This window comes from Thyridium curvatum (genome assembly GCF_004353045.1).
Source record: "Thyridium curvatum strain D216 chromosome Unknown NODE_26_length_443329_cov_82.569921, whole genome shotgun sequence".
Classification (NCBI taxonomy): domain Eukaryota; kingdom Fungi; phylum Ascomycota; class Sordariomycetes; order Thyridiales; family Thyridiaceae; genus Thyridium; species Thyridium curvatum.
Window position 1 is genome coordinate 407347 of NW_022156781.1, and position 22111 is coordinate 429457.

A 22111-nucleotide genomic window follows, 5' to 3' on the forward strand; every position below is an offset into this window, starting at 1 on the left:
TAAATCAGGTCTCTGGCCGCCCTGAGCCAAGCCTCAACCCTCATCCTTCTTAACACAAATCAGGGCTCCGGAACGTCATCATTTCATACGATAAGAAATTTTCTGGCTGCGTGGTGTAGTTGGTTATCACGTATGCTTCACAACCACCTGATTGATCGCATAAGGTCCTGAGTTCGATCCTCAGCGCAGTCATCCATTTTTACTCCCGTCGTCCTTTTTGGCCCGTGTCCCCGTTCACCACGCGTGTATATTACTTGATTTTGATATTTACTGATTCTCTCGAACGAGAAGATACTGATTGAATGTAAAAAAAACCCAAAAAGTAGAAAGCCGAGGAAATTTTTGGGAAAAGGTGGCTGCGTATGGTGGGTGGAGATGGTGTGTTCCGGAGGTTTTAGTGGGACCCAGCTGTAGCTTCTCCACGTCATACTGATAGCTTTCGAACGTCTTTTCATCCGTCTACGCCTCCATACCATTACTTCTCCCTCTGACTACTCTGTAGATTCTGTACGGCAAGATATACGACAAGAGTGCCGCGAACGTGGGTTTCCGGCGAGTTTTCAAGCGGAGAACCTCGATAGTGGCTTTTTTTTTTTGGCGCATATTTCGGCCGGACGCGATAGCCGTCGTAAATACCCAGGCATGAACTTCACAATGCGCTCGACGCAAGCGCTGGGTCGAGCCATTCGACGGTCCCGGGCCTGTCCGGGAGGCGGGGTGGCTCCAAGGGAAGCGGACTTTCGACGGCTCAGCAGCCCTTTCAGCCTTACCAGCAAGACAATGGCTTCGACTCCTACCTCGTCAAGCCCTTCAAGGCTACTACATACCACTTCCACAGCTCGGCGGCGGCTGATGGGCCACAATGCCGAGGAGGTGCCATCCGAGGCGCCCACGACCGACTTCGACAGGATGGACATGCTGGGAGCTACGCCGGCCCCTTCGACGTCGGTGGATGTCTGCATGTCAGAAGGCTTTGTCCTCAACAGCGGGGCGCGTGTGACAGACGGCAGCGGGGTCCTGCTCGTGGGCGGCGAGGCGTTCACCTGGAGGCCGTGGGGGAAGGACAAGAAACTCGTCAACGCAAAGGGCCAGTGGGAAGTCGATGCCGAGACGGCGTTTGCGCTGCTGGGTATGCTCTGGCCGCGGCCTGGTTAGTCCTCCTTCTTGCTATGTTGTACGTTGGCGCAGATTTGGGACGTTAGAGCTGACAAGAGCATTGCCTGTTCGCTATAGACCTGCTGATCCTCGGCCTTGGACCCGAGATACGACCTTTGAGCCCGGCGACAAAGAAACATATAAGCAGCCTTGGGATGCGGGTCGAGGTGCTGGACACGAGGAACGCGGCGTCACAATTCAACATGCTGGCCACGGAGAGAGGGGTTGCGGATGTTGCTGCTGCGTTAATACCGATTGGATGGAGGGACGGTCTGGGAGCGAGCTCATAACGACAAGATCTCGGCCAGGGGCAAGCTGTTGAAAGACCAGCGTGTACGATAATGATACCCAAGAGAGACGCCATGGGTCTGTTATGACTCAGAGCAAGGCAAGGCAATCGCTTTCTACGTGGAATCTCATTAGACGGAATTATCACTGGGAGCCGCAATTGAAGTCCCGTGCTTGACCACGTAATTTCATACAGGGCATAGGACCTCGACAACGGATCCAGTCGATCCTCACTCTCAAGCAGTGCTACTGTATGATCTCCTCCTGCCCATACAGATATGTCATTTCCAGCAGAAAGCGGGAGGCATGTCGTCTATGGATGACTAAGCATTTGTTGTACCATCGAAGAAAGGCTTTCAAGTGGGTGTCTGAATGGTTGACGGAAGGTCATCAGGAGCTACCTCAATCTTAACAATCAATATCCTGAAGGGCTATCCCACTACCTAAATCTGAGAGGCTTGATAGATAGTCAAGTCCTTCTGTTAGCAGTCCGTCAACTAATCTGACCATCACTTGGCTTTTAATCAGGTCTGATGAATGGAATCGGAAAGCAGCCCAGTCCAGTTTCCTCAGGACATGACGATTGCAGCGTGGACCGTACGTAGCTCGTATGGAGATCAAAGGAGGGCGGTGAGCAGAGCAGCCGAAGGCTGGGCCGCTGTACCTAGCTGTAGGTTTGGACTGGCGCTAAATCAGCCCTATGCCATGGCTGTGGATTGAAGCTGCTGGGTGCTGGCCTACCTAGGTAGTCGTTATGACATCAATTCAGCCTGCCAATTGTATCGAGCATTGGACCCTTGTGGCCTTTCAATTACTCGGGATTTCCTCATTCTCAAGACTGCCTGCCTGCCGTATCGACCGAGGCATGTGACGATATTTAATAAAGTCCTTCTTCCCCTTTGGCGAAATCCAGGCACAGGCACGCTTTCTATCAACGACACCCGACCCTGAAGACGAGTACCTAGGTAGTCAACCATCGTCCCAGCCCAACTCAGAACCCACCACAACCACAACGTAAAGCGGGTGCCACTCCAACCCGCCCTGCGCCGAGTCATTCTTGGCCTTAATTAGGTACTCCGTATCTCTCCCAACTTGGCTCACTCAGAACCATCGAAACCGGTGACAGCAACCACGTTTCCTGTGCAGGCCTCACGATCCGTCCCCGCCTCCTTGGTCTGACTTCTCATAAGACTTCACAATAGTTTACCTTTTGTAAGACCTTCTCATCTGCTCCAGAACATCCCGGCCAAGAATTCTTTGCGCACCCGCAGAGCTCTTCCTCTTCCTTGGCTCCGCAGCACTATGTGTCATACATATCCCGCCGCGCTCTCGGTTTCGACTGCTGGTCAATCCCGTTCGACAATTGCCACATTCTAAGATGGCCTCGGGAACGACGTTTCTGGCCGGCTCGGCCCTCAGTGCTCCTCAGACTAACCTTGCTGCCAGCTTTCGCAGCCTGAGACTGCTGGGCTCGCAGTTCCGTGAGCTCATCCAGCTCTACCTGCCGTCTCGCGTATCCAGACGCGGGCAGGTCTTTTTACTTTCTTCGGCCATATCTCTTGCGATCCTCGCATGGTACGCGAAGCGAATGGCTCAGAACGTTGCTGGCAAGAAGGACGTCCCGCCACCTCTCACAGAGAGGATCAAGTCCAGTCGAGGCCCGACAGGTCCCCAATCCCACGGTTTGTCAACTCATGCCCTTATCTCGGGTTTCTAAGCTCACACATCTCAAGATGCCGAAACTAGTGACCCGCCGCTCCTCCAGCGGCACTCGGAGATAAAATCCTTTACTACTCCTCGCTATACCTATCCCAGTATTCGAGTCTTCTACCGCCGCCATCAGCAAGCGGACCAGCTGCCCACCGATCCGGCGCCGCTTCCTCTTCTAGTCTTTGTCCACGGACTCGGAGGCTCTGCAGCTCAGTTCCACTCACTACTCACCAGTCTTGTCCATCTTGCTTCATGCCTGGCCGTCGATCTGCCGGGATGCGGTCGTTCGGGATTTGCCCCCCAAGACTGGGATGCTTACACAACAGATGCACTAGTCGAGCTGGTCGAGGAAATTGTCGAAAGCTACAGAGAGCCCAACCAAGGGGTCGTGTTTATCGGCCACAGCATGGGATGCGCCCTAGCTGCTAGACTGACCGATATGAAGTCAGCGCATCATCTTGGCTCAAGCCGACTTCCCAAGCACACTGTCGGCCTCGTCGCGATCTGCCCCCCGGCCGAGCCGCCGTCGAGAGAAGCAGTCTCCGGCTTCAGAAAGCTCCTCTGGATACCGACTCCCATCTTCGACTTGTGGCGGGCGTGGGATCGCCGAGGCGAGACGGAGAGTGCCAGCGTGCTGAGATTTGTGGGCAAGGACGCCGACGAAGAGTCCAAGATACTCCAGTATCGCTTCAACTTCCAGAGCAAAACGCCCGTCTGGCGCCGCATGGCCTGGGGCTTGCTCCCGCGCTACGAAGGCGACGTGGCAAAGGGTGGTCTTCCCGGCCTCGAGGTCTGGTCTCGGCTACATGTTCCCGTCTTCCTGGTCGCAGGTCAGGCCGACCATATCACCAAGCCGGAGGCTATCGACAAGATCGCGGCAGCAATGGGGTCAAGTCAGACATCTGACTTTGCCGAGTCGGAAGACGAAGACGAGAGGATCCCGGATGCAGCCGCGCCTGTGGACACGGGAGCTGTCACTGGCGGAGGCCAGAAATCCAGATCCGTAGAGGACATTACGGAGGATGATTTCCTCAAAGTCAAGGAGCCGGCCGCCGACGACCAGGAATATCCTTCTACGCCAAGGGATGTTTCCGAGGGCGTGCCTGAGCCCGCTCTTCCCGAGCAGCCCAGCCATCCCCGGCAGGTGGTCAAGACCCTTCTGCTCCCTCCTCCCGCCAACCACGCCCTCCTCTACATGCCCTCCACGGCCCGCGTGCTCGCCGGGAGGGTGTCGGAGTTCCTGTCCGCCTGCGTCACGGGCCGCCTCTCGCAGAGCTGGCAGCTGCAGTACCTCTCCAAGGAGGGCAAGTGGGACGTCAAGAACCTCGAGAAGTGGAAGAAGGTCAACCCGGTCTCCAAGCCCATCGCCGGCATCTTCCGCGCCATGAAGACGCTGCGCGAGGTCGACGAGGTCCACTGCCCGGCCAACTTTCTCAAGAGCTGGGGCGCCCAGGTCAGGGACATCGTCGACATCTCGCACGACCTGCCCGTCTACGACCCGCAGGGGCTCGAGAGGGGCGGCGTCCGCTACCACAAGTTCCCCACCATCTCCAAGATCCCGCCGACGGACAAGAACGTCGACGACTTTGTGCGCCTGGTCGACAAGCTGCGCCGCGAGCAGAAGGAGGGCAACGCCGCATCCGCATCCGCCGCGGCCGATGGCGCCGCCGGCGTCGGCGTCTTCATCGGCGTGCACTGCCACTACGGGTTCAACCGCACCGGCTACTTCATCGCCTGCTACCTGATCGAGCGCTGCGGCTACGGCGTCCAGCAGGCCATCGACGCCTTTGCCGAGGCGAGGCCGCCGGGCATCCGGCACCAGCACTTTAGGGACATGTTGTTTGTTCGGTATGCGGACCTGCACGACAACGAGGCTCACTGAGCCAGGGTTTTATTCTACTTTTTTTTTTCTTTCTTGAACGAGCACAAACTTCGATACCTTCCTCTTCTCTCTCGCTGTTTTTATTTATCCTTTGGGCATAGAGGTGCAACGGCGGCTTGCAAAGGGCCTGGTTTTTTTGTCTCTTGCACAATGGCAGTGCTTTTTATATTGGTAGTTAAGCCTCTTGAGCACTACGCTTTCCAATGTATTACGTAGGCGGACCTCTCGACTCATTGAATTAGCTGCCTCTTATAATATCAAATCATTCCGAGTGGGCGCACCTGGGTGCGTTAGGTATGCATGTAACTGGGCAAGTGGGTGTCTGCATAGTTGACGGAAGTTCATCAGGCGCTACCTCAGTCTTAACAGTCAATATCCTTGTCACATCCTTGCCCTAGAACTCAGAAGGTCTATCCCACTACCTAAATCCGATGGGCTTGATGGATAGTCAAGTACTTCTGTTAGTAGTCCGTCAACTAATCTGGCCATCACTTGCTGGGATCAGTCCCAATCAAGTGAACGTTCTTGAGGCACGACGGAGGGTTGGTTGATAGCACGACGGGACTTGGTTTGTCTGAAATTTTTCATTTGTCATTCCGGGTCTCCATCAATAGTCGACGAAGAAGCAGTCCCTAAACAACAAGATAGACGATGCCGGCCAGACAAGCACGACACGGTCCATTTTTCAAAGGATCATGCTAAGCCCTGTTCTCATTTTTCCATAATGAACACCGAAGCAATGAAGAGATGATTTCGCCATCCCTAGAGACCCCCTTCCTGATGCATTCCCCTTCGATTTCCACCCAAGAGTTTCAAAAGCAAAAAGAGAAATAAACCCGAAAAGAACTTTCACATTTATTTCTTGGACTTCTCGCTCTGGCTCTGCTCCTTCAGCACCTTCTTGACGATCTTGGCCTCCTCGATGAGGAAGGCACGGACGATGCGGTCCCGGACGCAGTTACCGCATCTTGAGCCACCGTAGGCACGCTGGACGGTCTTCTTGGGCTTGGAGATCTGAGCGTACTCGCGGGGGCGGAGGGCAGGGACCTGTAGAAAGGGAACGACTCAAGTCAGTGATCTGTGTAGAACGGAGAACCTTGCGAAGAGAGAAACTGTGGGTAGGGATGGATAGCGGGGCCAGGGTAATTCGTGAAAGGCGAGACGATGTCGTTCGATGTCTATACGCAATGTTGCCGATTCCCCCAAATGCACGGTCTACTTCTTCGTAGCTCTATACTTCGTCGTGTTGAAAAGGTGTGTCGGGAGCCGTGTTGTTTTGCACATCGATTGCCGTCGTCTCTTCCGCATATCCAGCATCTCCCCTGATCGTTCCTCCTGCCAGTTTCCACCCACGCATCTCGAGTCGCGCTTGTGTGTGTGTGTGTGTGTGCCGAATGGAAGGAAGAAGCAACTTACACCAGGCAGCTTGATGCCGCAGTCGCCGCACTTGGGAGCAGTGCCGCGCTTCTTGATGTGAAGGAGGCGGAGCTCACCACCGGGAGTCTTGATGACTCGGGTCCGGTTGGAGGTGGTGTTGTAACTGTATTGTCCAGAACGTCAATAACGTCGCCCACACAATCAATGCCTTCCATTTCGCCAGGCCAGGTCCGAGCCGACTTTTGGAATTCGGAGAGGGGGTCGACTCACGGGTTGCGACGGCGGTAGGTGAGTCTGTTGGACGCCATTGCTGCTGATTTTGTCGAATTTGTCGATGTTAAAAAGAGACAAGCTGGGGGGAGGGAAACCAGAGGGACGACGACAAACACCAAATTTCGATTTTGAGGAAATTGTGTGGGTTGAAAATTGTCTGCCGGTAGTCTGGCCAATGGAGGGGACGAGGGCTGGCGAGGTGGACCCACTGCCGCTCCAGAGCCACTTTGAGACTGGCCCTGTCTTGAGGACCGTGACATCCACGTGACCTGATTCAGAATGGCTACCGTTGACGAGAGGAGACGAGATTCCCAGAGCACCTGAACGTCTCGCACTCCGCCCTCCCTTTTCTATCCCAATCTCGCGTGAAACCATAGGAAAGACGTCAAAGGTAAATGCAGCATTGCCCATCTCATTGAATTGCCTCTTGATTTGCTAGCTATCTATCGTCGCTCTGAGCATCCTGGGTCCCCGTACAAGCCATAGCCCGCCGAGGAGACGCCAACGGGGCAAGACGACCCGTTCAAGCAGGGCTGTTCTCGGAGACTGCCTGAATCATTCGCTGAATAATCCTCTCTGCTGAGAGATGAGACTAAGGACTCGGCGCGCGGTGTCTCGCCATGTCTGTGGTGAATCTTCCGGCCGCTTTACGGCATTGGTCCCCGGACTGCATCTGGTCTGGCCTGCCTCTGCGTGCAGTCAAAGACCAAGCCAGATCATCCACAGTTCTATCAAATTCAGGCTCTCTCAGAGTGGAATAAGAGTTCGTTCGAGAGAGCTAGCGCTCAGCTTTTAGGAACTGCCCATTCGGGGTCGTCGCTTGCTCTCCAGGGCTTGATCCCCTTGGGATCTCGACTCCGGCTCTGCTCGGCATAATGTAGCACCTTCTTTGACTCCTCCGACGTGATCTGCTGCCTGAATTCGCTCACATCCTTGTGGGCCGTCGTCATGGCTGCTTGACACGCAGAAAACAGGACGTCCGCTGAGAACACAATTAGAAGGCTGAAGTCTGGTGAGAAAGACGTGTGAATGGTCTTACGAGGCGGATATGGTTTCCTTGCAAGCGGCTGGATAAGCCTTGGTATCGTGCTCCTCAAATCTCGAAGCTGCCGAGGTCAGGTTGAATGCATAACCAAAGAGCTAGAGCATATCAGTACCTTGATATGAAGTTCCTTCACGCGAGCAAGGGCTTCCTCGAGGCGCTCCTCGTCCCATTCCTCCGAATTGTCACTCAACGGGGCCGGCTGAGCATTGCTCTGCGCTTGCGGATTTATCGCCATGATTATTTGATTAAGTACTTGTCGATGTCTTGGACAAAAGAGCAGACAGGTCTTGATCCTGGGGACCTGGAGTTGATGGTCTTTGATTGATGAGACGGAAGCAGTGAAAAAATGTGGGGCATTGGCTGGCTGGCCATATCCCCTAACTACGGAGAGTGCGTACTTGTAAGTACCAGCCACGCAAGCCACTGGACCCCTCTCCAAAGATTTCCCCCAATCAGCGCCACCAACACCAGCCTCAGGCTCTCCGTCATCAAAAGTGGGACTTCTGGAACAACGACCTCAGACTCGAACCCAGGACCGTACGTCGACAGACATCACACACTGTCTTCCCATCCCATCCCAACATCCAGCTACATCAAACACTCGACCCGGCCTCGACCTCCCTCGCCCACGACGACAACAAACTCGCCGTCCGCCCCCCTCTACAGCTTCTCCTAGATCAGAGACGCGCGCCCTGACCCTCCCTACGGCGACTGGCGCCCTCCGTTTCCCATTCTCGTCACTCGTTGCACCAGAGCAGCAGCTGCAGCCGTGCCCCCGGTTGCCTGCTGCCTCTTATAACAGAAACCACGGACCACGTCCTGTACCCGTCTGCCATCCCCTCCCCGGGCCACCCCGCCGGCCAAGCCGTGCCGAACCCTCCCATCACCGTCTCCCACCCTGCCATCCTGACGCCCGCCTCCTCCTCCGCCATCACGCCCATCCACTCGCCCGCGCTGGCTTCCGTGCCCTCCGTCAACGGCCCCCAAGCTTGGGGCTTGACCGCGCAAGGCCAAGTCAACCCGCAGGCGCCGGCGCCGCCGGCGGCAGTGCAGCCACACCACCAACAGCAGCAGCAGCAGCCACACACCTCGTCGTCCTCCGCCATGATGCCCAACGGGACCCCGACGCGCAACAACGCCGCCGCGCCATCCGCGTCCTCCACCCCGGCCGGCGCCCCCATCTCGGGCTCCCCCGCGACGCACGCCCTGGCGCCGCCCCCCGAGGGCGTGTTCGGCACCTTTGACGACCTCCTGAACACGGTGCAGCGCGCGGCTAAGGACAGCGGCTACGGCGTCGTCAAGCTGCGGGCGTCCAACTACCGCGACGGCAAGGCCACGCGGTACGACCTCGTCTGCGACCGCGGCGGCGTCAAGTACAGCAGCACGGCCAAGAAGCGCACGCCCTCGACGCGCAAGGTCGACTGCCCCTTCCGCGCCAAGGCCGTCTGCGAGGTGCAGCTGGGCAACAAGTGGCGCTTCGTCGTGCAGGACGGCCGCCACAACCACGAGGCGCGCGTGCCCGCCGCCGCGCCCGGCCAGGAGAACACGCCGCTGGCCCAGAGCCTGCGCAGCCTGACCAACAAGATCGACCGCATGAGCCACGACATGTCCCAGGGGTTCGAGAAGCTCGACAACCGCTTCGGCAACCTCGAGAAGCGCATGGACGCCCTCGACGCCGTCATGTCGGCCCGCCTCGGCCTCGCCGGCATGGGCGCGCCGCCTCCCGGCATGCCCAACGGCGTCGGCGGGCCCGGACCGGGCGGCATGCCCGGCGACCCCTCGGGCGTGATGGACAGCCGGCTCAACGGCATGGAGGCGCGCATGTCTGCCATGGAGCAGCGCATGGGCAGCGGCATGAACGGCATGGAGATGCCCATGGACGATGTCGAGACGAGGTTGCTCTCTTCTACCGTCATGTAGGACATGCCATCCGGCCCACGGGTGTCCTCTGGAGTGGTCCTGGATGACCCTATCAGCCAGCCCCGCGAGGATAGCACTGCGCATACTATGAGGCACGAAATCACGGAATTACCAAAGGACTTCCTCCTCTGATGTCGACGAGCGAGGGACATCAAGTCCATAGTCTTATCTTATTTTTTATGGGAGAATGGCGTTAGGTGGATCTGTCAAAAAGACAAACAAAGTGGACTGGCAAGAAAGTCCGCTCGCACTTATTAGGTATGGAGGGTTTTACTGTGTATAAGAATCCTCCTCAGTCTTTTTCGTTTGTCTAGATGGGATATTTTAATGGCGACGAGCCAACAAAGGTGATCCAAAGGATGGCAAATGAGATCAATGGGTAAGAGGGAGGGGAAAAAATTGGCTGGGTTCGGCGTTTTTATCTCGAAAACAAATAACAGGGCCATCCTGTCAGTGGCTTGGTCCTTCGGAGGAAGGGCAAATATGGGTGGCTTCTGAGGGTTCTTCTACCATGAATAGATTTCAAAATGACTGATTTTAAGGAATGTTATGACCTCAACACCACCGGCGGTCTCTAAGTCGTTGATGTCAACACTCCTTCTGCTTCGAGCTTCCCACCCTTGAGCCGCTTCAAGTACATGTAACGTGTAAAACTGCTTTGTAGGATCAAATCCCGATCTTTCCTTCGGGGAATTGGTAGATTCCTAGGAGTAAAGCAGGAACGCGCGATCTTCGCAGCCTTGCATGGACCCCTCTGTCGAAAAAGACATGCACGTCGTGTGACAGGTCACCCTGCTAAGCCGTTTCAGGTTGATCGTCTAAATTTATCCAGCACACACAAAGTCCGCCTGCAGGGGTGATTCACAATCTCGAAGAGAGAAAGTCGGGAGCGGGGTGTGTGTGCCCCGGGCTGGAACGAGTTGGAGAGTTGCAAGAATACCAATCGATGGCAATTCGTCCGGCAGCATGCTGCCAACTAAGCTGTGATCTATCTATTGTCCATAAATACTCCGTTCCACCGTCCCCTCGAAATCCTTTGCCTCGCGCCCACTTCATGCTTTTCGTATGTACAGTCGATTGAGAGAGAGAGAGAAGAGCCTCCCTTCTGCATCGACTTGCTAACCCATCTCGCCATTTCCTGAATCTTGGGAAGGGGTTGAACCCCAACAAACAAACCAGGACCAGCAAGCGCAGATGCATTAAAGTCGTTTTTGATATGTAAAAAGGGATGTAGAGACAAACAATGAAAAAGTAAAGAACCCAGAAAACATAGTAGTCCAAAATAGCTGGCCAGATCTAGGAATCGTCCCACGGCGATTAATGCAAGAGAGAGCAGGGTAGATGATGCTGAGGAGGATTGGCTTTCAGAAAAAACCAGAGGCGGTAGAGAGACGAGGTGTATAGACGATGTTATTTCCATCATTATTCGTAAAAGACTGGAATAAAGAAGCGAAAAAAAGATTTCTCTTCGAAATCCTTCGGGGTATATTTCAAAAGTTTCGGGTTTTGCCGCGCACTTGGAGAAGAAAAAGGCACAATATTATCCGTTTCCGTCCGTCGTCTATAGTTCTTGAATCCAGATCTGCCATGGAACACACTGATTAGTATTTAAATTCTTCTTCGAAACGGCATGTACGAGTCAATGGATAAGCAAAACTTACCTCCATCTTGCCGATATCCTGCCTCTGCCTTCTTGCCAGCGACTTGACTCCCACGATGACCATGTCAAGATCGTCCTGGTCGCCCATGGTGATCATGTCGCTGTCCGGCGCATCGTCGTCGCGCACCTTGATCTTGAACCGCCTGCGGATGCCAAACTTGTCTCGGATGCGGTCCACCAGGTCGGGGAACTCGACGGCGGCGCCGATCATGATGTAGCGCACGTCATCCGCATGCACCTTGACGCGGATCTTGCGGATGTCCGGGCGACGGGACTGGCCTCGCGAAGAACCGGACATGACAGTGCCAGGCCGGCGGTTGGGGATCATCTCAAACTCGCCCTCGTCAATGGAGCCGTCGTCGTAGTCGCTGCCTTCATCTTCCTCCTCGATGTAGCGCTGCGGCGGTGGCCGGCGCCCGCCCTGGCCACGACTGCTCCTCGAACCGCCTCCACCTTGGTACATATCGTACAGGTCATCAGGGTAGGCCTCCTCGTCGTCATTCCTCCTCCTTGCATCGGCGCTTCTCCCACCGTAACTCCGAGACGAAGGTGTCACAGAGGCAGCCCGTGACGGTCTTGGCCGAGCATCGGGCGGGGATGTCGTCTTCTCATATCGTCCGCTGGGGACCGCTCTTTCGATATTGAGCTTTGTGAGCATTGGCTTGGGGCCGTTCCGCACCGACTGTCCTCTGCTCACGCCGCCGCCAGGCTTGTCGTTCTCTGGCGGTGGGGTGGGCGGGAAGACATTCCTGCCCACGGGTGGTTCTGATTGCTGTCTGCGGCTCTGGATACCCGGTTTGACGAGGTTTGTGGCGGCGAATGAGATGTTGTCCGAGGGGCGGTCATCTTTAATGTCCGACTTCCCAGCCTGTTGAGCACGTCAGCCGACCATTCAGCTAGGGGCTTTTCACCTTCGAATTTACTTACGTTCTTGATCTCAGATCCTGCAAAGCCAGTGAAGGCGTTTGCACGATCAGAGGCTGCCACCAGCCGCGCCTTGCCAAGATAGTCCTTGGTCTTGAGATTCCGCACCTTGGCCTCGTTGGGCCTGTAGACAACACCGACGGGTATCGAAAAGACGGTGTAGCCCTGTGGAACATTTGTTAGGCCAATTACTTGACAGCGGCCAGATTCAGCAACTCACCTCGGCCTCTTCTCGGATGGCCTCGTCAATGACGTTGTGGTCCTCGACAACTTTCTCCTTGACGGCGTATGACAAGTCCTGCATGCCGGCTTCCTTCTGTTGGAGATAGATGTAGCAAAGACCACGGTTGAACAGCACCTCGCACGAGTACAGCTTGAAGAGTAGACCCAGCTGCGCATAGTCGATCATGGTGTTGCCGCGGAGGTAGAGCAAGGTGTCGTTGAAGTTGGCCAGGGCCTCTTCAAAGTCGCCCAGTAGGAAATTTGACACGCCTTGCTGGAAGTAGGCGACAGCGAGGTACTGGTCCAACCTGATTGCTCGCTGATAGCATTCCACCTATTCATTCGACATGTCAGCACGTTGACTCTGCGAGGCCGACAAAGTCGAGCCCGAGCGGGAGAAAACCTACAGCCTTCTCGTGCTCGCCGAGTGTGGCGTGGATGACGCCCATGTTGAAGAGAATCTTGGAGGTGTCGGCCACCTTCTCAAACTCCTTGAGCGCCTCCTCGAACTCATTGTTGTCGTAATTACCCAGGGCAGCAACCCAGGTTTCGATTTCCTGCACAACACGGTCAGCGAGCTGCGCGCACGACAAGATAGAGGAATCGCTTGGTCTCGGAAATCAAGTCCTTACCTGCTTGAGAGACATTGCGTCCTTGGCGGTGAATCCCGATACTTCAGCGGAGCCCGAGCAGCAGTCAAACGAAGAGGCCTAGTGAACCCGGCCTTGCGACGGGATGTCGAGAGAGTTTTTGGGACCTGGGGAAGGATCGCAATCGCTGCCGACGCAGGTCGAGCAGAAGGATTTTGAACCCAGGTGAGCAACAGCGCACGGAGACGCAGCTTTGACTTGCACAAAATAAGTGGCGGGCGGTTAAACGAGGGGGACGTTTATAAAAAGGAAAACCGGCACAGAGCTGGATGCAACGTATTGGTCCACCAGCGGGCTGGGCTCTCGGCGCTGTCCAAGCTGGATCAAGATGGTAAAGACTCCCCCGCTCCCCTGCACTTCTAGCGCCCAAATCCCCCAGTCGCGAGCTAGAGCCGCTGCTTTTAGTGGAGGGACGCGCACTAAGTCGTCACCACTTCTAGCGTTCCCTTGGCGTGTGACCGGAGCGGATGGGGCCCAGAGACCAAAAAAGACGACTAAAATGTGACTGCTGGCCGGCCCGCTCCCCTTGGAATTCGGTCTGGTCCGCAAGAAAGTGAGACCTGTGGGTGTGTTGGTGCTCCCTAGCAGGTCTTGCCTCTGAAAGCCGGTCTAGCGTTCTGGTGGCGATGCAAGGAGAGTGAGCAGGAGCAAGAACGGACTTGAGATCGATGACGGGTTGTTAGAGCATGTAAAACGCTGGCGTCTTAAAGTACTGCTGCTCTGGCGGAGGCAGACAGTTATGTATGTAGGGACGAGGACCTGCGTCGTTGGCGATGTTGGTTGGGTCGTGCTACTGCAGGTCTTGGACGACGAGAAAGGGCCAGCTCCTTGGGACAGGACCGATGCACGTGTATTAAAAGGGAAGTATGGAGAGGGCGAGGATGAAAAGAGCGGCTCGTGCCTGCGGAGCACAAGTAGTTCGATTATCTGTCGATTTCTGGTTGAAAGCGGAAAGGACTGGAACTGGATGTCGAGGGGTATCGTGCGTTGGACTTCTCGATGTCGAGTGCGAGAGAAGGATCAAATTAACGAGACCAATGAGTGGATGGAGAGACGAAATGCCGGCGCCTACGGGAAAGGAGGGAAAAGGAAGAGGGGAGGATACAAAAATGGGATATGGCAGATACTTTTACTCGGTTGGCCGTGACAGGCGGCCGGGCCATGCTCTGGAGGCTATCATGGATGCGACACAGATTGACGGGCTGCGGAAGGGGTCCCTCCCCTGGGGAAGGCAAAACGCCAATGATGCCTGTGCCCTGACTCGTGTACTTGGGTACGGAGTACAATGAGCGTGGATAGAGGTACCTTAGGTGGTCTACATATGCAGAGAACGGCCGTGGAACAGCATTGTCGAGGCGGGGAGGGCAGGGGAAAGGGGAGGGGGGTTGAGGCATGGCCGGGTACCAGAGGCGATCCACAAGACCTGAACACAAAAGTACTTGCATCGTAGGCACGTCTGCATGCAACTAGGACTGAAGTACTTCAACTTACAAAGTGTGTATATGAGGCTCCTGTCCCGGCGGGAAGGATTTGACGGCGCCCATGTGTAAACGAGTGCCCCTACCTCTTCCCCGGGACGATCACAGACATCGCAGTCTGGCAAGCAGAGACGCTGCCGTAAAGATGCCAGACGAGATCGAATGTTTTCTCTCCCCAAAATCGAACCACCAGAACCAGCATCGCTTCTCGGCATCGAAAGGTGGAAGGGGTGCCAGTGTGCACGATGGGTCGTCGCTTGAGACGCAGCGGGGACAGGGTCCAGTGCGAACCTGTACTTGACGTACGCAGCCACAGAGACTTGACCAGGGTCGCTTGTCTGTTTCCATGGTTTCCCTCCCAGCCGAATCGCTCTCTGGTGGAGCGTATGCCAAACTGATTAGCAGTTGCGGCAGTCAAGATCATCCTAGTCATAGCCAGCCTCATCGACGTCCAGGATGCTCTTGAGCAACCACACGGTTGACTGGCAGGGGACCCTGGATCTGAGTGTGGCTTTTGAGACCGTTGACCACGGCCACCAACCCAACTTGACCACTGTTGGCTCTACGACAAGCCCCATGACCTCCTCTTCCTTTGATTTCGGGCTCCCTGGCGCCAAAGGCTCCTACGAGTGGTGTGCTGAGATTGGAGCTTGAGCAAAGTTGGTGATGTCGAATGAGCAAGCTGGTCGGCAAGGTAGAACGCAATCCAACAGGCCCGAGAAGGTGTGGTGTGGGTTGTCGAGTCCATTCGGTGATGCGGTTCCAAAATAGCCTGTCGCAGAAGTTGAGGCACCGCTGCGAATCAAGGCCTGTCTCCTTTATGCGCCGAGTGTGCTAAGCACGGCGCTAGAGTCCTGATTGGCTGGAAGGGACGGCACTTGGACCTCATCTCGCACAACTGGCGTTTCCGACGGCGCCTAGAAGCAGAACCACGCTGTGACTTCGCACCTCAACCCACACCTCCACTCGAGCCAGAGGCCTGTGCTGCTGCCAATATCACAGTGCCTTAGTCTGCATACATGTAGGTACCCAATAAGTGTCCAGATGTGTGATTCCCGGCACTGTCGCAGACATTTCCATCTGGGCGGGAGAGAACAGACATCTAACTACCTAAACGAATCAGACAGCATAAAAGTAAAGTATGTGAAGTACGGAGTAGGTAGCCTACCTACCTAGAGAGATACTCGAGCGAGTGCACACATTACAACTGTGATGGTTCCAGTCCTTACCAATTTGCCAATGCAAGAACCGGGACCTTGGCACCGATCCCGTCACTGCCCGACTCTCCTCTGTATGTGCCATCTTATCTTGCCTTAGTATGCAGGAGTGCCAGCCCGCCGCCTGCAGCGAGATCGTTGTTCTGCATCCTTCGCCGTTGATCATCGCACATGGGGTTCAGCACGTACAGCATGGCCGCATGGTGCCCCATTGCCTAACCTCTTTGAGGTTGTCTCTTCACCTGGACGCTCTACCGACAAGCATTACAATAGTTTAGACACACACAAGCAAAGAGGATGATTCGGCAGCTCGATGTCTACCATCCGCGCCATCCGAACAAGCAAACCAAACAGTCGAGCAAATATGTCTTGCCCTTTTGTCTCCATTTATAAAAGTAAGCACGGCAGGTGTTAGTTACAAGCTGCTGAACACAGCGCCTGAAGAGGCCCAAGATGAATCTCTTCAATCAGACAAGGCACTTTGCTACTGTAGGTAGGAGGATCTACCTGACCCGTGACGGTGACTAGGTACCACTTGATCCTCGTCCTTGAGCTGGAATTGCGCCTACCAAGATCGATCAGCACCACGACAGCTTCCACATTCCTTCCCTTCCTTGCGGCTCATCCCACTAGACCGGTGGGGCTCTTTAGCAGGGTGGGGGGCCTCGATCGACAGCCACGACAGCCTACAGGCCATACGAAACTCGCTAAGGCCTCAAGCGGTTTGAGATCTGGAATCCTGCCGAGTCTGTTGATCCTTTGAAACAAGTCGCAGGTTACATGAAGTCCACGGAACGCAGAATCTCCTGTTCAGCTGAAAACTCTGCATGTTGCACGAATGGCTCAATATCCTCACCGTTGGTCTTATTTCTTGACGTCATTTTGATCAGTCGCCAGATGGAAGATTGCTGTGTGATTGTCGTGAAATTAATATTTAATTAACTAGACTAGTTGTACTTGTAAGTTTGAAATGATGAGAGCTTTACAACAGCCTGCTACGATGCCCACTCGACAACAACCCTCCTGAGGTCTTGATAGACTGCAAAATCCCCAGAAACCGATGCCCGATAATATGTCAATTCGATGAACCTGTCTCTGCGCCGTATGCATGGTCCAAGTACCGGCATATGAAGCATCAAAGGCATGCATTATTGGGGCGTAGCCGTCGTCGGAGACTTTGGACCTTAAATTCTAGCGATATCTTGTGCCCCGTTGCAGATTTTCTACGGAGTAGGTAATGTAGCCAGGGAATATGCTACTCCTAAATCCAAACAGGTGGCCAGACTTGTTCCCCTATTCAGCACAACTGACTGTTTTCGGAGTAGTCTCATCAGGTCAAGGCTTCCTTTGACTGATTGGGATAGATTTCCACCCCGTGTCGATCGCTTCATCCCTACCCTTGCATTCAGGGCTCTTGTTTGAGAACACTCCTGAAGCTTGATCATGGCGTCAGGAAACCCGATCATCGCGCGGTCACTCTGTTCACCACATGCAAAGCTCATGCTAACAACACGAGATGTTTAATCTCAAACCGCCCCAATGAGTCTAATGCCTACCTACTCCTGACGCTATGCTCCTGTTCCACGATGCCAGTCCACTGACGACCCCAACTTCAAATGTCATCCAGTCTTCGCCATTTTAAGCTTAATTTCTTATCTCTAGCTTCGTTCGCTGCCAGACCATATCGGGCACCGACGGACAAGCGAGGTGCCAAATCATAGCATTCCCTTCTTGACCTCGTCCTTCCTTTCCTCCCACAGTGTCTTCCCCGTGCAGGAGCAAACCGTCTTGTCATTATCCCAAACGCCTGCGCTGCGGGCAATCACTCCGACAACGGTATCCTCGTCGTTTTGCAAGGGCTGGCCTTGGCTCTCCTCTTGGCGGGAGACCACAAAGGCATGACCAATCACTTCCCAAACCTGAAAAGGCTTGTCGAGGAAGATGCTTCCGCTCCCGTCTTCCTTGATCTCGACTGTGCCGAGGAATCCACGAGGCGTCCCGTCTCTCTCGTCCTTGGCAGCACCAGTCGCTGCCCCTGTCCAGACACTCCCAGTCGAGGTGACTCCATCCTTGAGGTCGCCATAGTCCCGGATTGTAGCACGGTAGGTGCCGGCAGCAACCCCCTTGAGAGTGAGGTCCACAAGAGTCACGGTGGGCGAAACCTGGACCATCCTGGCCAACCCCCGGACTTCCCTGTTGGAGTCGTCGTCCTGAATGGACGACACGACAGCGCTGGCACTCTCGTTGGGACGGTAGAACGTCTCAAGTATACTGACGGCTGCGCCTGGATTGCAAGATAGAGATTAGCTTGAGTAGTCCTTGTTGTATGGTAAGGCCATCTTGAGGACAGTGTCGACAGGACCAGGGGTCCTGCAGAGTCGAGACAAAAAAGTTGGCTGCGCCTTGCACTTACTGTTTGAACCCCCTGAGCCTCTCAGAATGGCATCTCGCCCCGTGCTCTGGATAGCCTCTACGATGGCCGATGGCGGTGCTGTTTTCGGGCGATCCTTGTGTTAGTCCAAAGTGGTTTCTCGTCCGTTGCTCTCGGCTTCTCAGCATAAGAGAGGGTGAGAGAGAGGGCATACCTGTCCCCTCTATCGAAACCAATTGCTCCTTGAGGTCAGCCTCGATTTTGGAGATACCTCCCAATTTCTCGACAGCATTAGAGATATCCTTGACACAGCTGTCGCATGTCATGGGCACTGCGAAGAGCGTCTGCCTCGGGCTGCGTTAGTAGGAGGTCCTTTTGAGAAGCAGCCAATAACAAATAGTATCGACAGGAACGTTACCGACCTGGAATGAGTGTGTGACAGCCATCTTATGTTCACCCTTATCTTTACTATGAGGCGGCTTGTGAAGCTGCCTGTCTCTTAGAGTATACACCCCGGCAGATGCCAGAAAAGCGAAGCCCGACAGACCAAGTGTGTAACGACCAATCTTGTTCATGGGCCGGGCCAAGCTGACTTGAAGAGAGAAGAAGATGATAGAGAGGAACAAAGCTTAGAGACCGGAGAGCCCGAACTGTTTCTTATTTCTCTCGATCAAACAGAGTGCTATTCAACTGAGGGGGACCTTTTGTTACTCAAGCTTGAGTGGTTGCTTTGAAATCGCACCATTGGCAATCGCTCCGTCCATCGGGTGCCAGCGGCGGAATCCTTCGGCGCTCGGGGCTTTTGACATGACGCTAAAAGACCAGTTGACCCCAGTGCGATCGTGCTCCACCAGCCGTCACAGTACACGAGCTCGGACCACCTTCCTCACGTGCAGTGACCTTCTAGAAATTTTGGTTGCGTCTCAGGGTCGAATTGGACATATGATGGTATTGGTATCGCGAGATCCGACGACACTTAGCGACAACGACAACCTCTCGGGCAGTTCCCGAATCGCGGCAGGTGTTGGAAAGGCCACGCATCAGTCGAAGCCACGACCGACTACTGAGCATACCTTGATCAATCGCCGGGCTGGGTGAGGGACTCGATCCCTGACACCCCCGATTCCCCCATCTCCAACATGTCCCAGACCGTCGGACTGGTAAGTCCCAATCGTTGCTTGTTCCGCACCACAATGGGCTTTGCGATACTATTGCCATTGGCCCCTTTATGTTGTACATCGACTCAGCTGACCATCTCCCCCCCCCCCCCCTCCCAGACCCGACTCGCCTACTCGCGCACATGGCACCACATCTCCGCCTCGACGCCGCACCCGATCCTCAGCACCGTCAAGGCCCCAGCGCAGGACATCACGCCGCCGACGCTGGGCCGCCTGGCCTCGCGCATCGCCACCCTGCTCATGGGCAAGCACAAGCCCATCTGGGACCCGTCGACCGACTGCGGCGACTACGTCGTCGTGACCAACTGCGCGGCGCTGCACGTCACGGGCCGCAAGAAGTGGCAGAAGACGTACTACCGGCACAACACGCGGCCCGGATCCCTGCGGCACGTCACCATGGACGTGCTCATGGACAAGTACGGCGGCTCCGAGGTCCTGCGCAAGGCCGTCAGCGGCATGCTGCCCAAGAACCGGCTGCGGGACAAGCGGCTGGCGCGGCTCAAGGTGTTTGAGGGCGAGGCGCACCCCTACAAGAGCAACCTCGTGAGGTTCGGCGGCAAGGTGGTCGGCAGCGAGGGGTGGGAGGATGCTGTCAAGGCTGTGAGGGAGTCGGACAAGACGAGGTTATGAGGCTCTCTGCATTTGTGTAGCCGGCTGATAGGGAGTAAGGGGAGACCAGTGGCGGTTTGCATGGTGTGGCCTGTGGCCTGATGATCGGCCTGTGTATAAACTTTGCCTGACGGAAGGCATTGGGGTTCTGCAGCAGAGGTCCAGAGTGGCAACTATGTTGCTCCTCCAGAGACTTTCCAAGTTCCCGTGTATCAAAACTACATGTATACCAAGATACAAATCCAGACATACATTGCACTTCGGTGTGGCATTCAACTTGTAATCAGAAAGCAAGGCTCCGGTGTATTTCAAGGAATACTGCTACCATCTAGGAACTTGCCCCACGGGCTAACACCATGCTTTTAAAGAAAAGAGGCAAGCTTCACCATCCGCACTGGATAACGTACAGTGTGCCCCATCAGACCACGAAGCACTCATGAGCGGGTGACCTCGCACTTGATGAGCCCGTTAGGTCCGGACTGCGGCACGTACACCTCGGCGTCCTCGCCCGTGTTCTTGATGCCCTTGTGCCAGCTCAGGTCGAGCTCAAAGTAGTGCTTGTTGGGCAGCGAGTAGTCGGTCCGCTGGACCTCGGGCGCCGCCTCGAGGATCAGCTCGCACATCTTGTACATGGTGTTCTGGACCGACGCGCTCTCATCCTGCGCGAAGGTGCGCAGCGTGATCTCGCGCGCGGCCTCCCAGGCGGCGTCGAAGCGCTCGACGCCCTCGCGGACCTGCGCCAGGTCGGCGTAGGCCCTCCAGGTCCAGCCGCAGTCGACGTCGGTGCTGAGGATGCGGTCCCAGGTCTCGGGCAGGGTGGTGAACTCGTCGCGCACGAAGCCGTGGAAGGCGGAGCCCGTGCTCTTGAGCACGGTCAGGCCGGCGATGCCGCTGCGCAGCTGGATCCCGGCCTTGCGGGAGACGGCGGCCTTGACGGTGCGCGTCTCCTGGCCGTCGCGCAGGAAGCTGTGCGGGTGGGGCTTGCCGTCGACGACCATGCGCGTCCAGCGGTGGACGACGACCTTGACGTGCGCCGTGTGGATGTGCGCGTAGGTGGCCAGGAAGTGGGCGCCGAGGATCGAGGCGAAGAGCTCGGGCGGGTTGACCGGGTTCTCCTTGGCCTTGATGTAGATGGTGTTCTTGATGGAGTCCGTGGCGACGACGACGCTGTTGTCCGCCTTTGTGTATCTGGAGGGGCGATTAGTTATCTGGAGCAGTGAGACGGGTGAGAGCACGCACGAGGTGTCTATCTGGCCTTCGAGGAGGCAGCAGACGGTCATCTCGGTCACCGTCTGGACGCCAGTCTCGGCGTCCCGCTGCACTTTGTAGACGCGGACATTGTCCTTGCCGTACCGAGCCGATGCAAGAGAAGGCATGGTTTAGAAAGAAGCACGAGGCTCGATTTAATGAATCTGTGTAAGTGAATGGACAGCTTCCGCAGCGGTATGGAAAGACAGTGGTCGAGTCCTTTCTACTGTAGACAGGTGTTTGTCCGTGATAAGCTGTGGTCAAGTTTCTGCCCGCGCTACTGGTGAACCGATATAAGCCAACAACCAGCTAGGATGGGGTGCACACGACCTTATATGTATGTAGTGAGTTAGCTGGTCATACGTTATTCAAGCAAGTCACAGGTTGAGGGAGATAGATGTGTCAAGTCGTGCAGATGCCTACGGTAGATCCTGCCGCGGTGGAGGGCGCGGATGGGCTGGATCGGCCGCCCGTCCCTCGATAGGTGTGGTGCTGGACGGCATGCGGGAGCCTCGACGAAGCTTATTACTGTGAGGGGGGAGGGAAACAGTGGCTCGGCCGAGGGGTGACGCCAGAAACAAGCGGGGATATGGTTCGGTGGAGTATCGGAGGACGCCGTTAGCTTCGACGGCATTGATAGCATCGAGAGCTTGGGGAGATAAAAGCATGCAAGTAGATATTGTACGTAAGAGTGCTCCATCACTCACTGGGGAGTCTATTTTAAGTTGTTTGCCCTCTTGCACATCTGAGGGGACGGGACGATCATGGCCTGGCAGTCAAAGTTGGAGATTCGAGATGTACTAAATAAAGTGCTTATTAGTCCAGCAAACAGGTAGGACATTGTTCACTCTTTGGCGCACCAACATCGCCGTACTGGCCCACCAACCACGGTTAGCTGCAGCTC

The 22111-nt window shown here is 55.6% G+C and overlaps 9 protein-coding genes across 9 annotated transcripts; 4 read left to right on the forward strand and 5 right to left on the reverse strand.

Annotated features, from left to right (window-relative positions):
• Positions 1–654: 654 nt before the first annotated feature.
• Positions 655–1155, forward strand: E0L32_005200 (uncharacterized protein; the record flags this gene model as incomplete). Its single annotated transcript, XM_031139696.1, has 1 exon — positions 655–1155. One exon carries the CDS (start codon positions 655–657, stop codon positions 1153–1155), a length of 501 nt encoding a protein of 166 aa, XP_030996516.1.
• Positions 1156–2821: 1666 nt separating this feature from the next.
• On the forward strand, positions 2822–5035 carry E0L32_005201 (uncharacterized protein; the record flags this gene model as incomplete). The annotated part of the gene is made up of 2 exons (XM_031139697.1): positions 2822–3125; positions 3177–5035. The coding sequence occupies 2 exons, from the start codon at positions 2822–2824 to the stop codon at positions 5033–5035; spliced, it is 2163 nt and encodes a 720-aa protein (XP_030996517.1).
• An 855-nt stretch (positions 5036–5890) lies between these two features.
• E0L32_005202 (uncharacterized protein) lies at positions 5891–6720 on the reverse strand (the record flags this gene model as incomplete). The annotated part of the gene is made up of 3 exons (XM_031139698.1): positions 5891–6082; positions 6452–6575; positions 6683–6720. 3 exons carry the CDS (start codon positions 6718–6720, stop codon positions 5891–5893), a joined length of 354 nt encoding a protein of 117 aa, XP_030996518.1.
• A 750-nt stretch (positions 6721–7470) lies between these two features.
• Positions 7471–7965, reverse strand: E0L32_005203 (uncharacterized protein; the record flags this gene model as incomplete). The annotated part of the gene is made up of 3 exons (XM_031139699.1): positions 7471–7667; positions 7725–7791; positions 7843–7965. 3 exons carry the CDS (start codon positions 7963–7965, stop codon positions 7471–7473), a joined length of 387 nt encoding a protein of 128 aa, XP_030996519.1.
• Positions 7966–8076: 111 nt separating this feature from the next.
• On the forward strand, positions 8077–9650 carry E0L32_005204 (uncharacterized protein; the record flags this gene model as incomplete). The annotated part of the gene is made up of 3 exons (XM_031139700.1): positions 8077–8130; positions 8187–8378; positions 8484–9650. 3 exons carry the CDS (start codon positions 8077–8079, stop codon positions 9648–9650), a joined length of 1413 nt encoding a protein of 470 aa, XP_030996520.1.
• Positions 9651–11211: 1561 nt separating this feature from the next.
• On the reverse strand, positions 11212–13103 carry E0L32_005205 (uncharacterized protein; the record flags this gene model as incomplete). Its single annotated transcript, XM_031139701.1, has 6 exons — positions 11212–11247; positions 11312–12178; positions 12238–12399; positions 12455–12790; positions 12864–13034; positions 13089–13103. The coding sequence occupies 6 exons, from the start codon at positions 13101–13103 to the stop codon at positions 11212–11214; spliced, it is 1587 nt and encodes a 528-aa protein (XP_030996521.1).
• Positions 13104–17516: 4413 nt separating this feature from the next.
• On the reverse strand, positions 17517–18498 carry E0L32_005206 (uncharacterized protein; the record flags this gene model as incomplete). Its single annotated transcript, XM_031139702.1, has 3 exons — positions 17517–18085; positions 18215–18292; positions 18387–18498. The coding sequence occupies 3 exons, from the start codon at positions 18496–18498 to the stop codon at positions 17517–17519; spliced, it is 759 nt and encodes a 252-aa protein (XP_030996522.1).
• Positions 18499–19311: 813 nt separating this feature from the next.
• Positions 19312–19980, forward strand: E0L32_005207 (uncharacterized protein; the record flags this gene model as incomplete). The annotated part of the gene is made up of 2 exons (XM_031139704.1): positions 19312–19332; positions 19420–19980. The coding sequence occupies 2 exons, from the start codon at positions 19312–19314 to the stop codon at positions 19978–19980; spliced, it is 582 nt and encodes a 193-aa protein (XP_030996523.1).
• A 413-nt stretch (positions 19981–20393) lies between these two features.
• Positions 20394–21335, reverse strand: E0L32_005208 (uncharacterized protein; the record flags this gene model as incomplete). Its single annotated transcript, XM_031139705.1, has 2 exons — positions 20394–21147; positions 21199–21335. 2 exons carry the CDS (start codon positions 21333–21335, stop codon positions 20394–20396), a joined length of 891 nt encoding a protein of 296 aa, XP_030996524.1.
• Between the last annotated feature and the right edge of the window lie 776 nt (positions 21336–22111).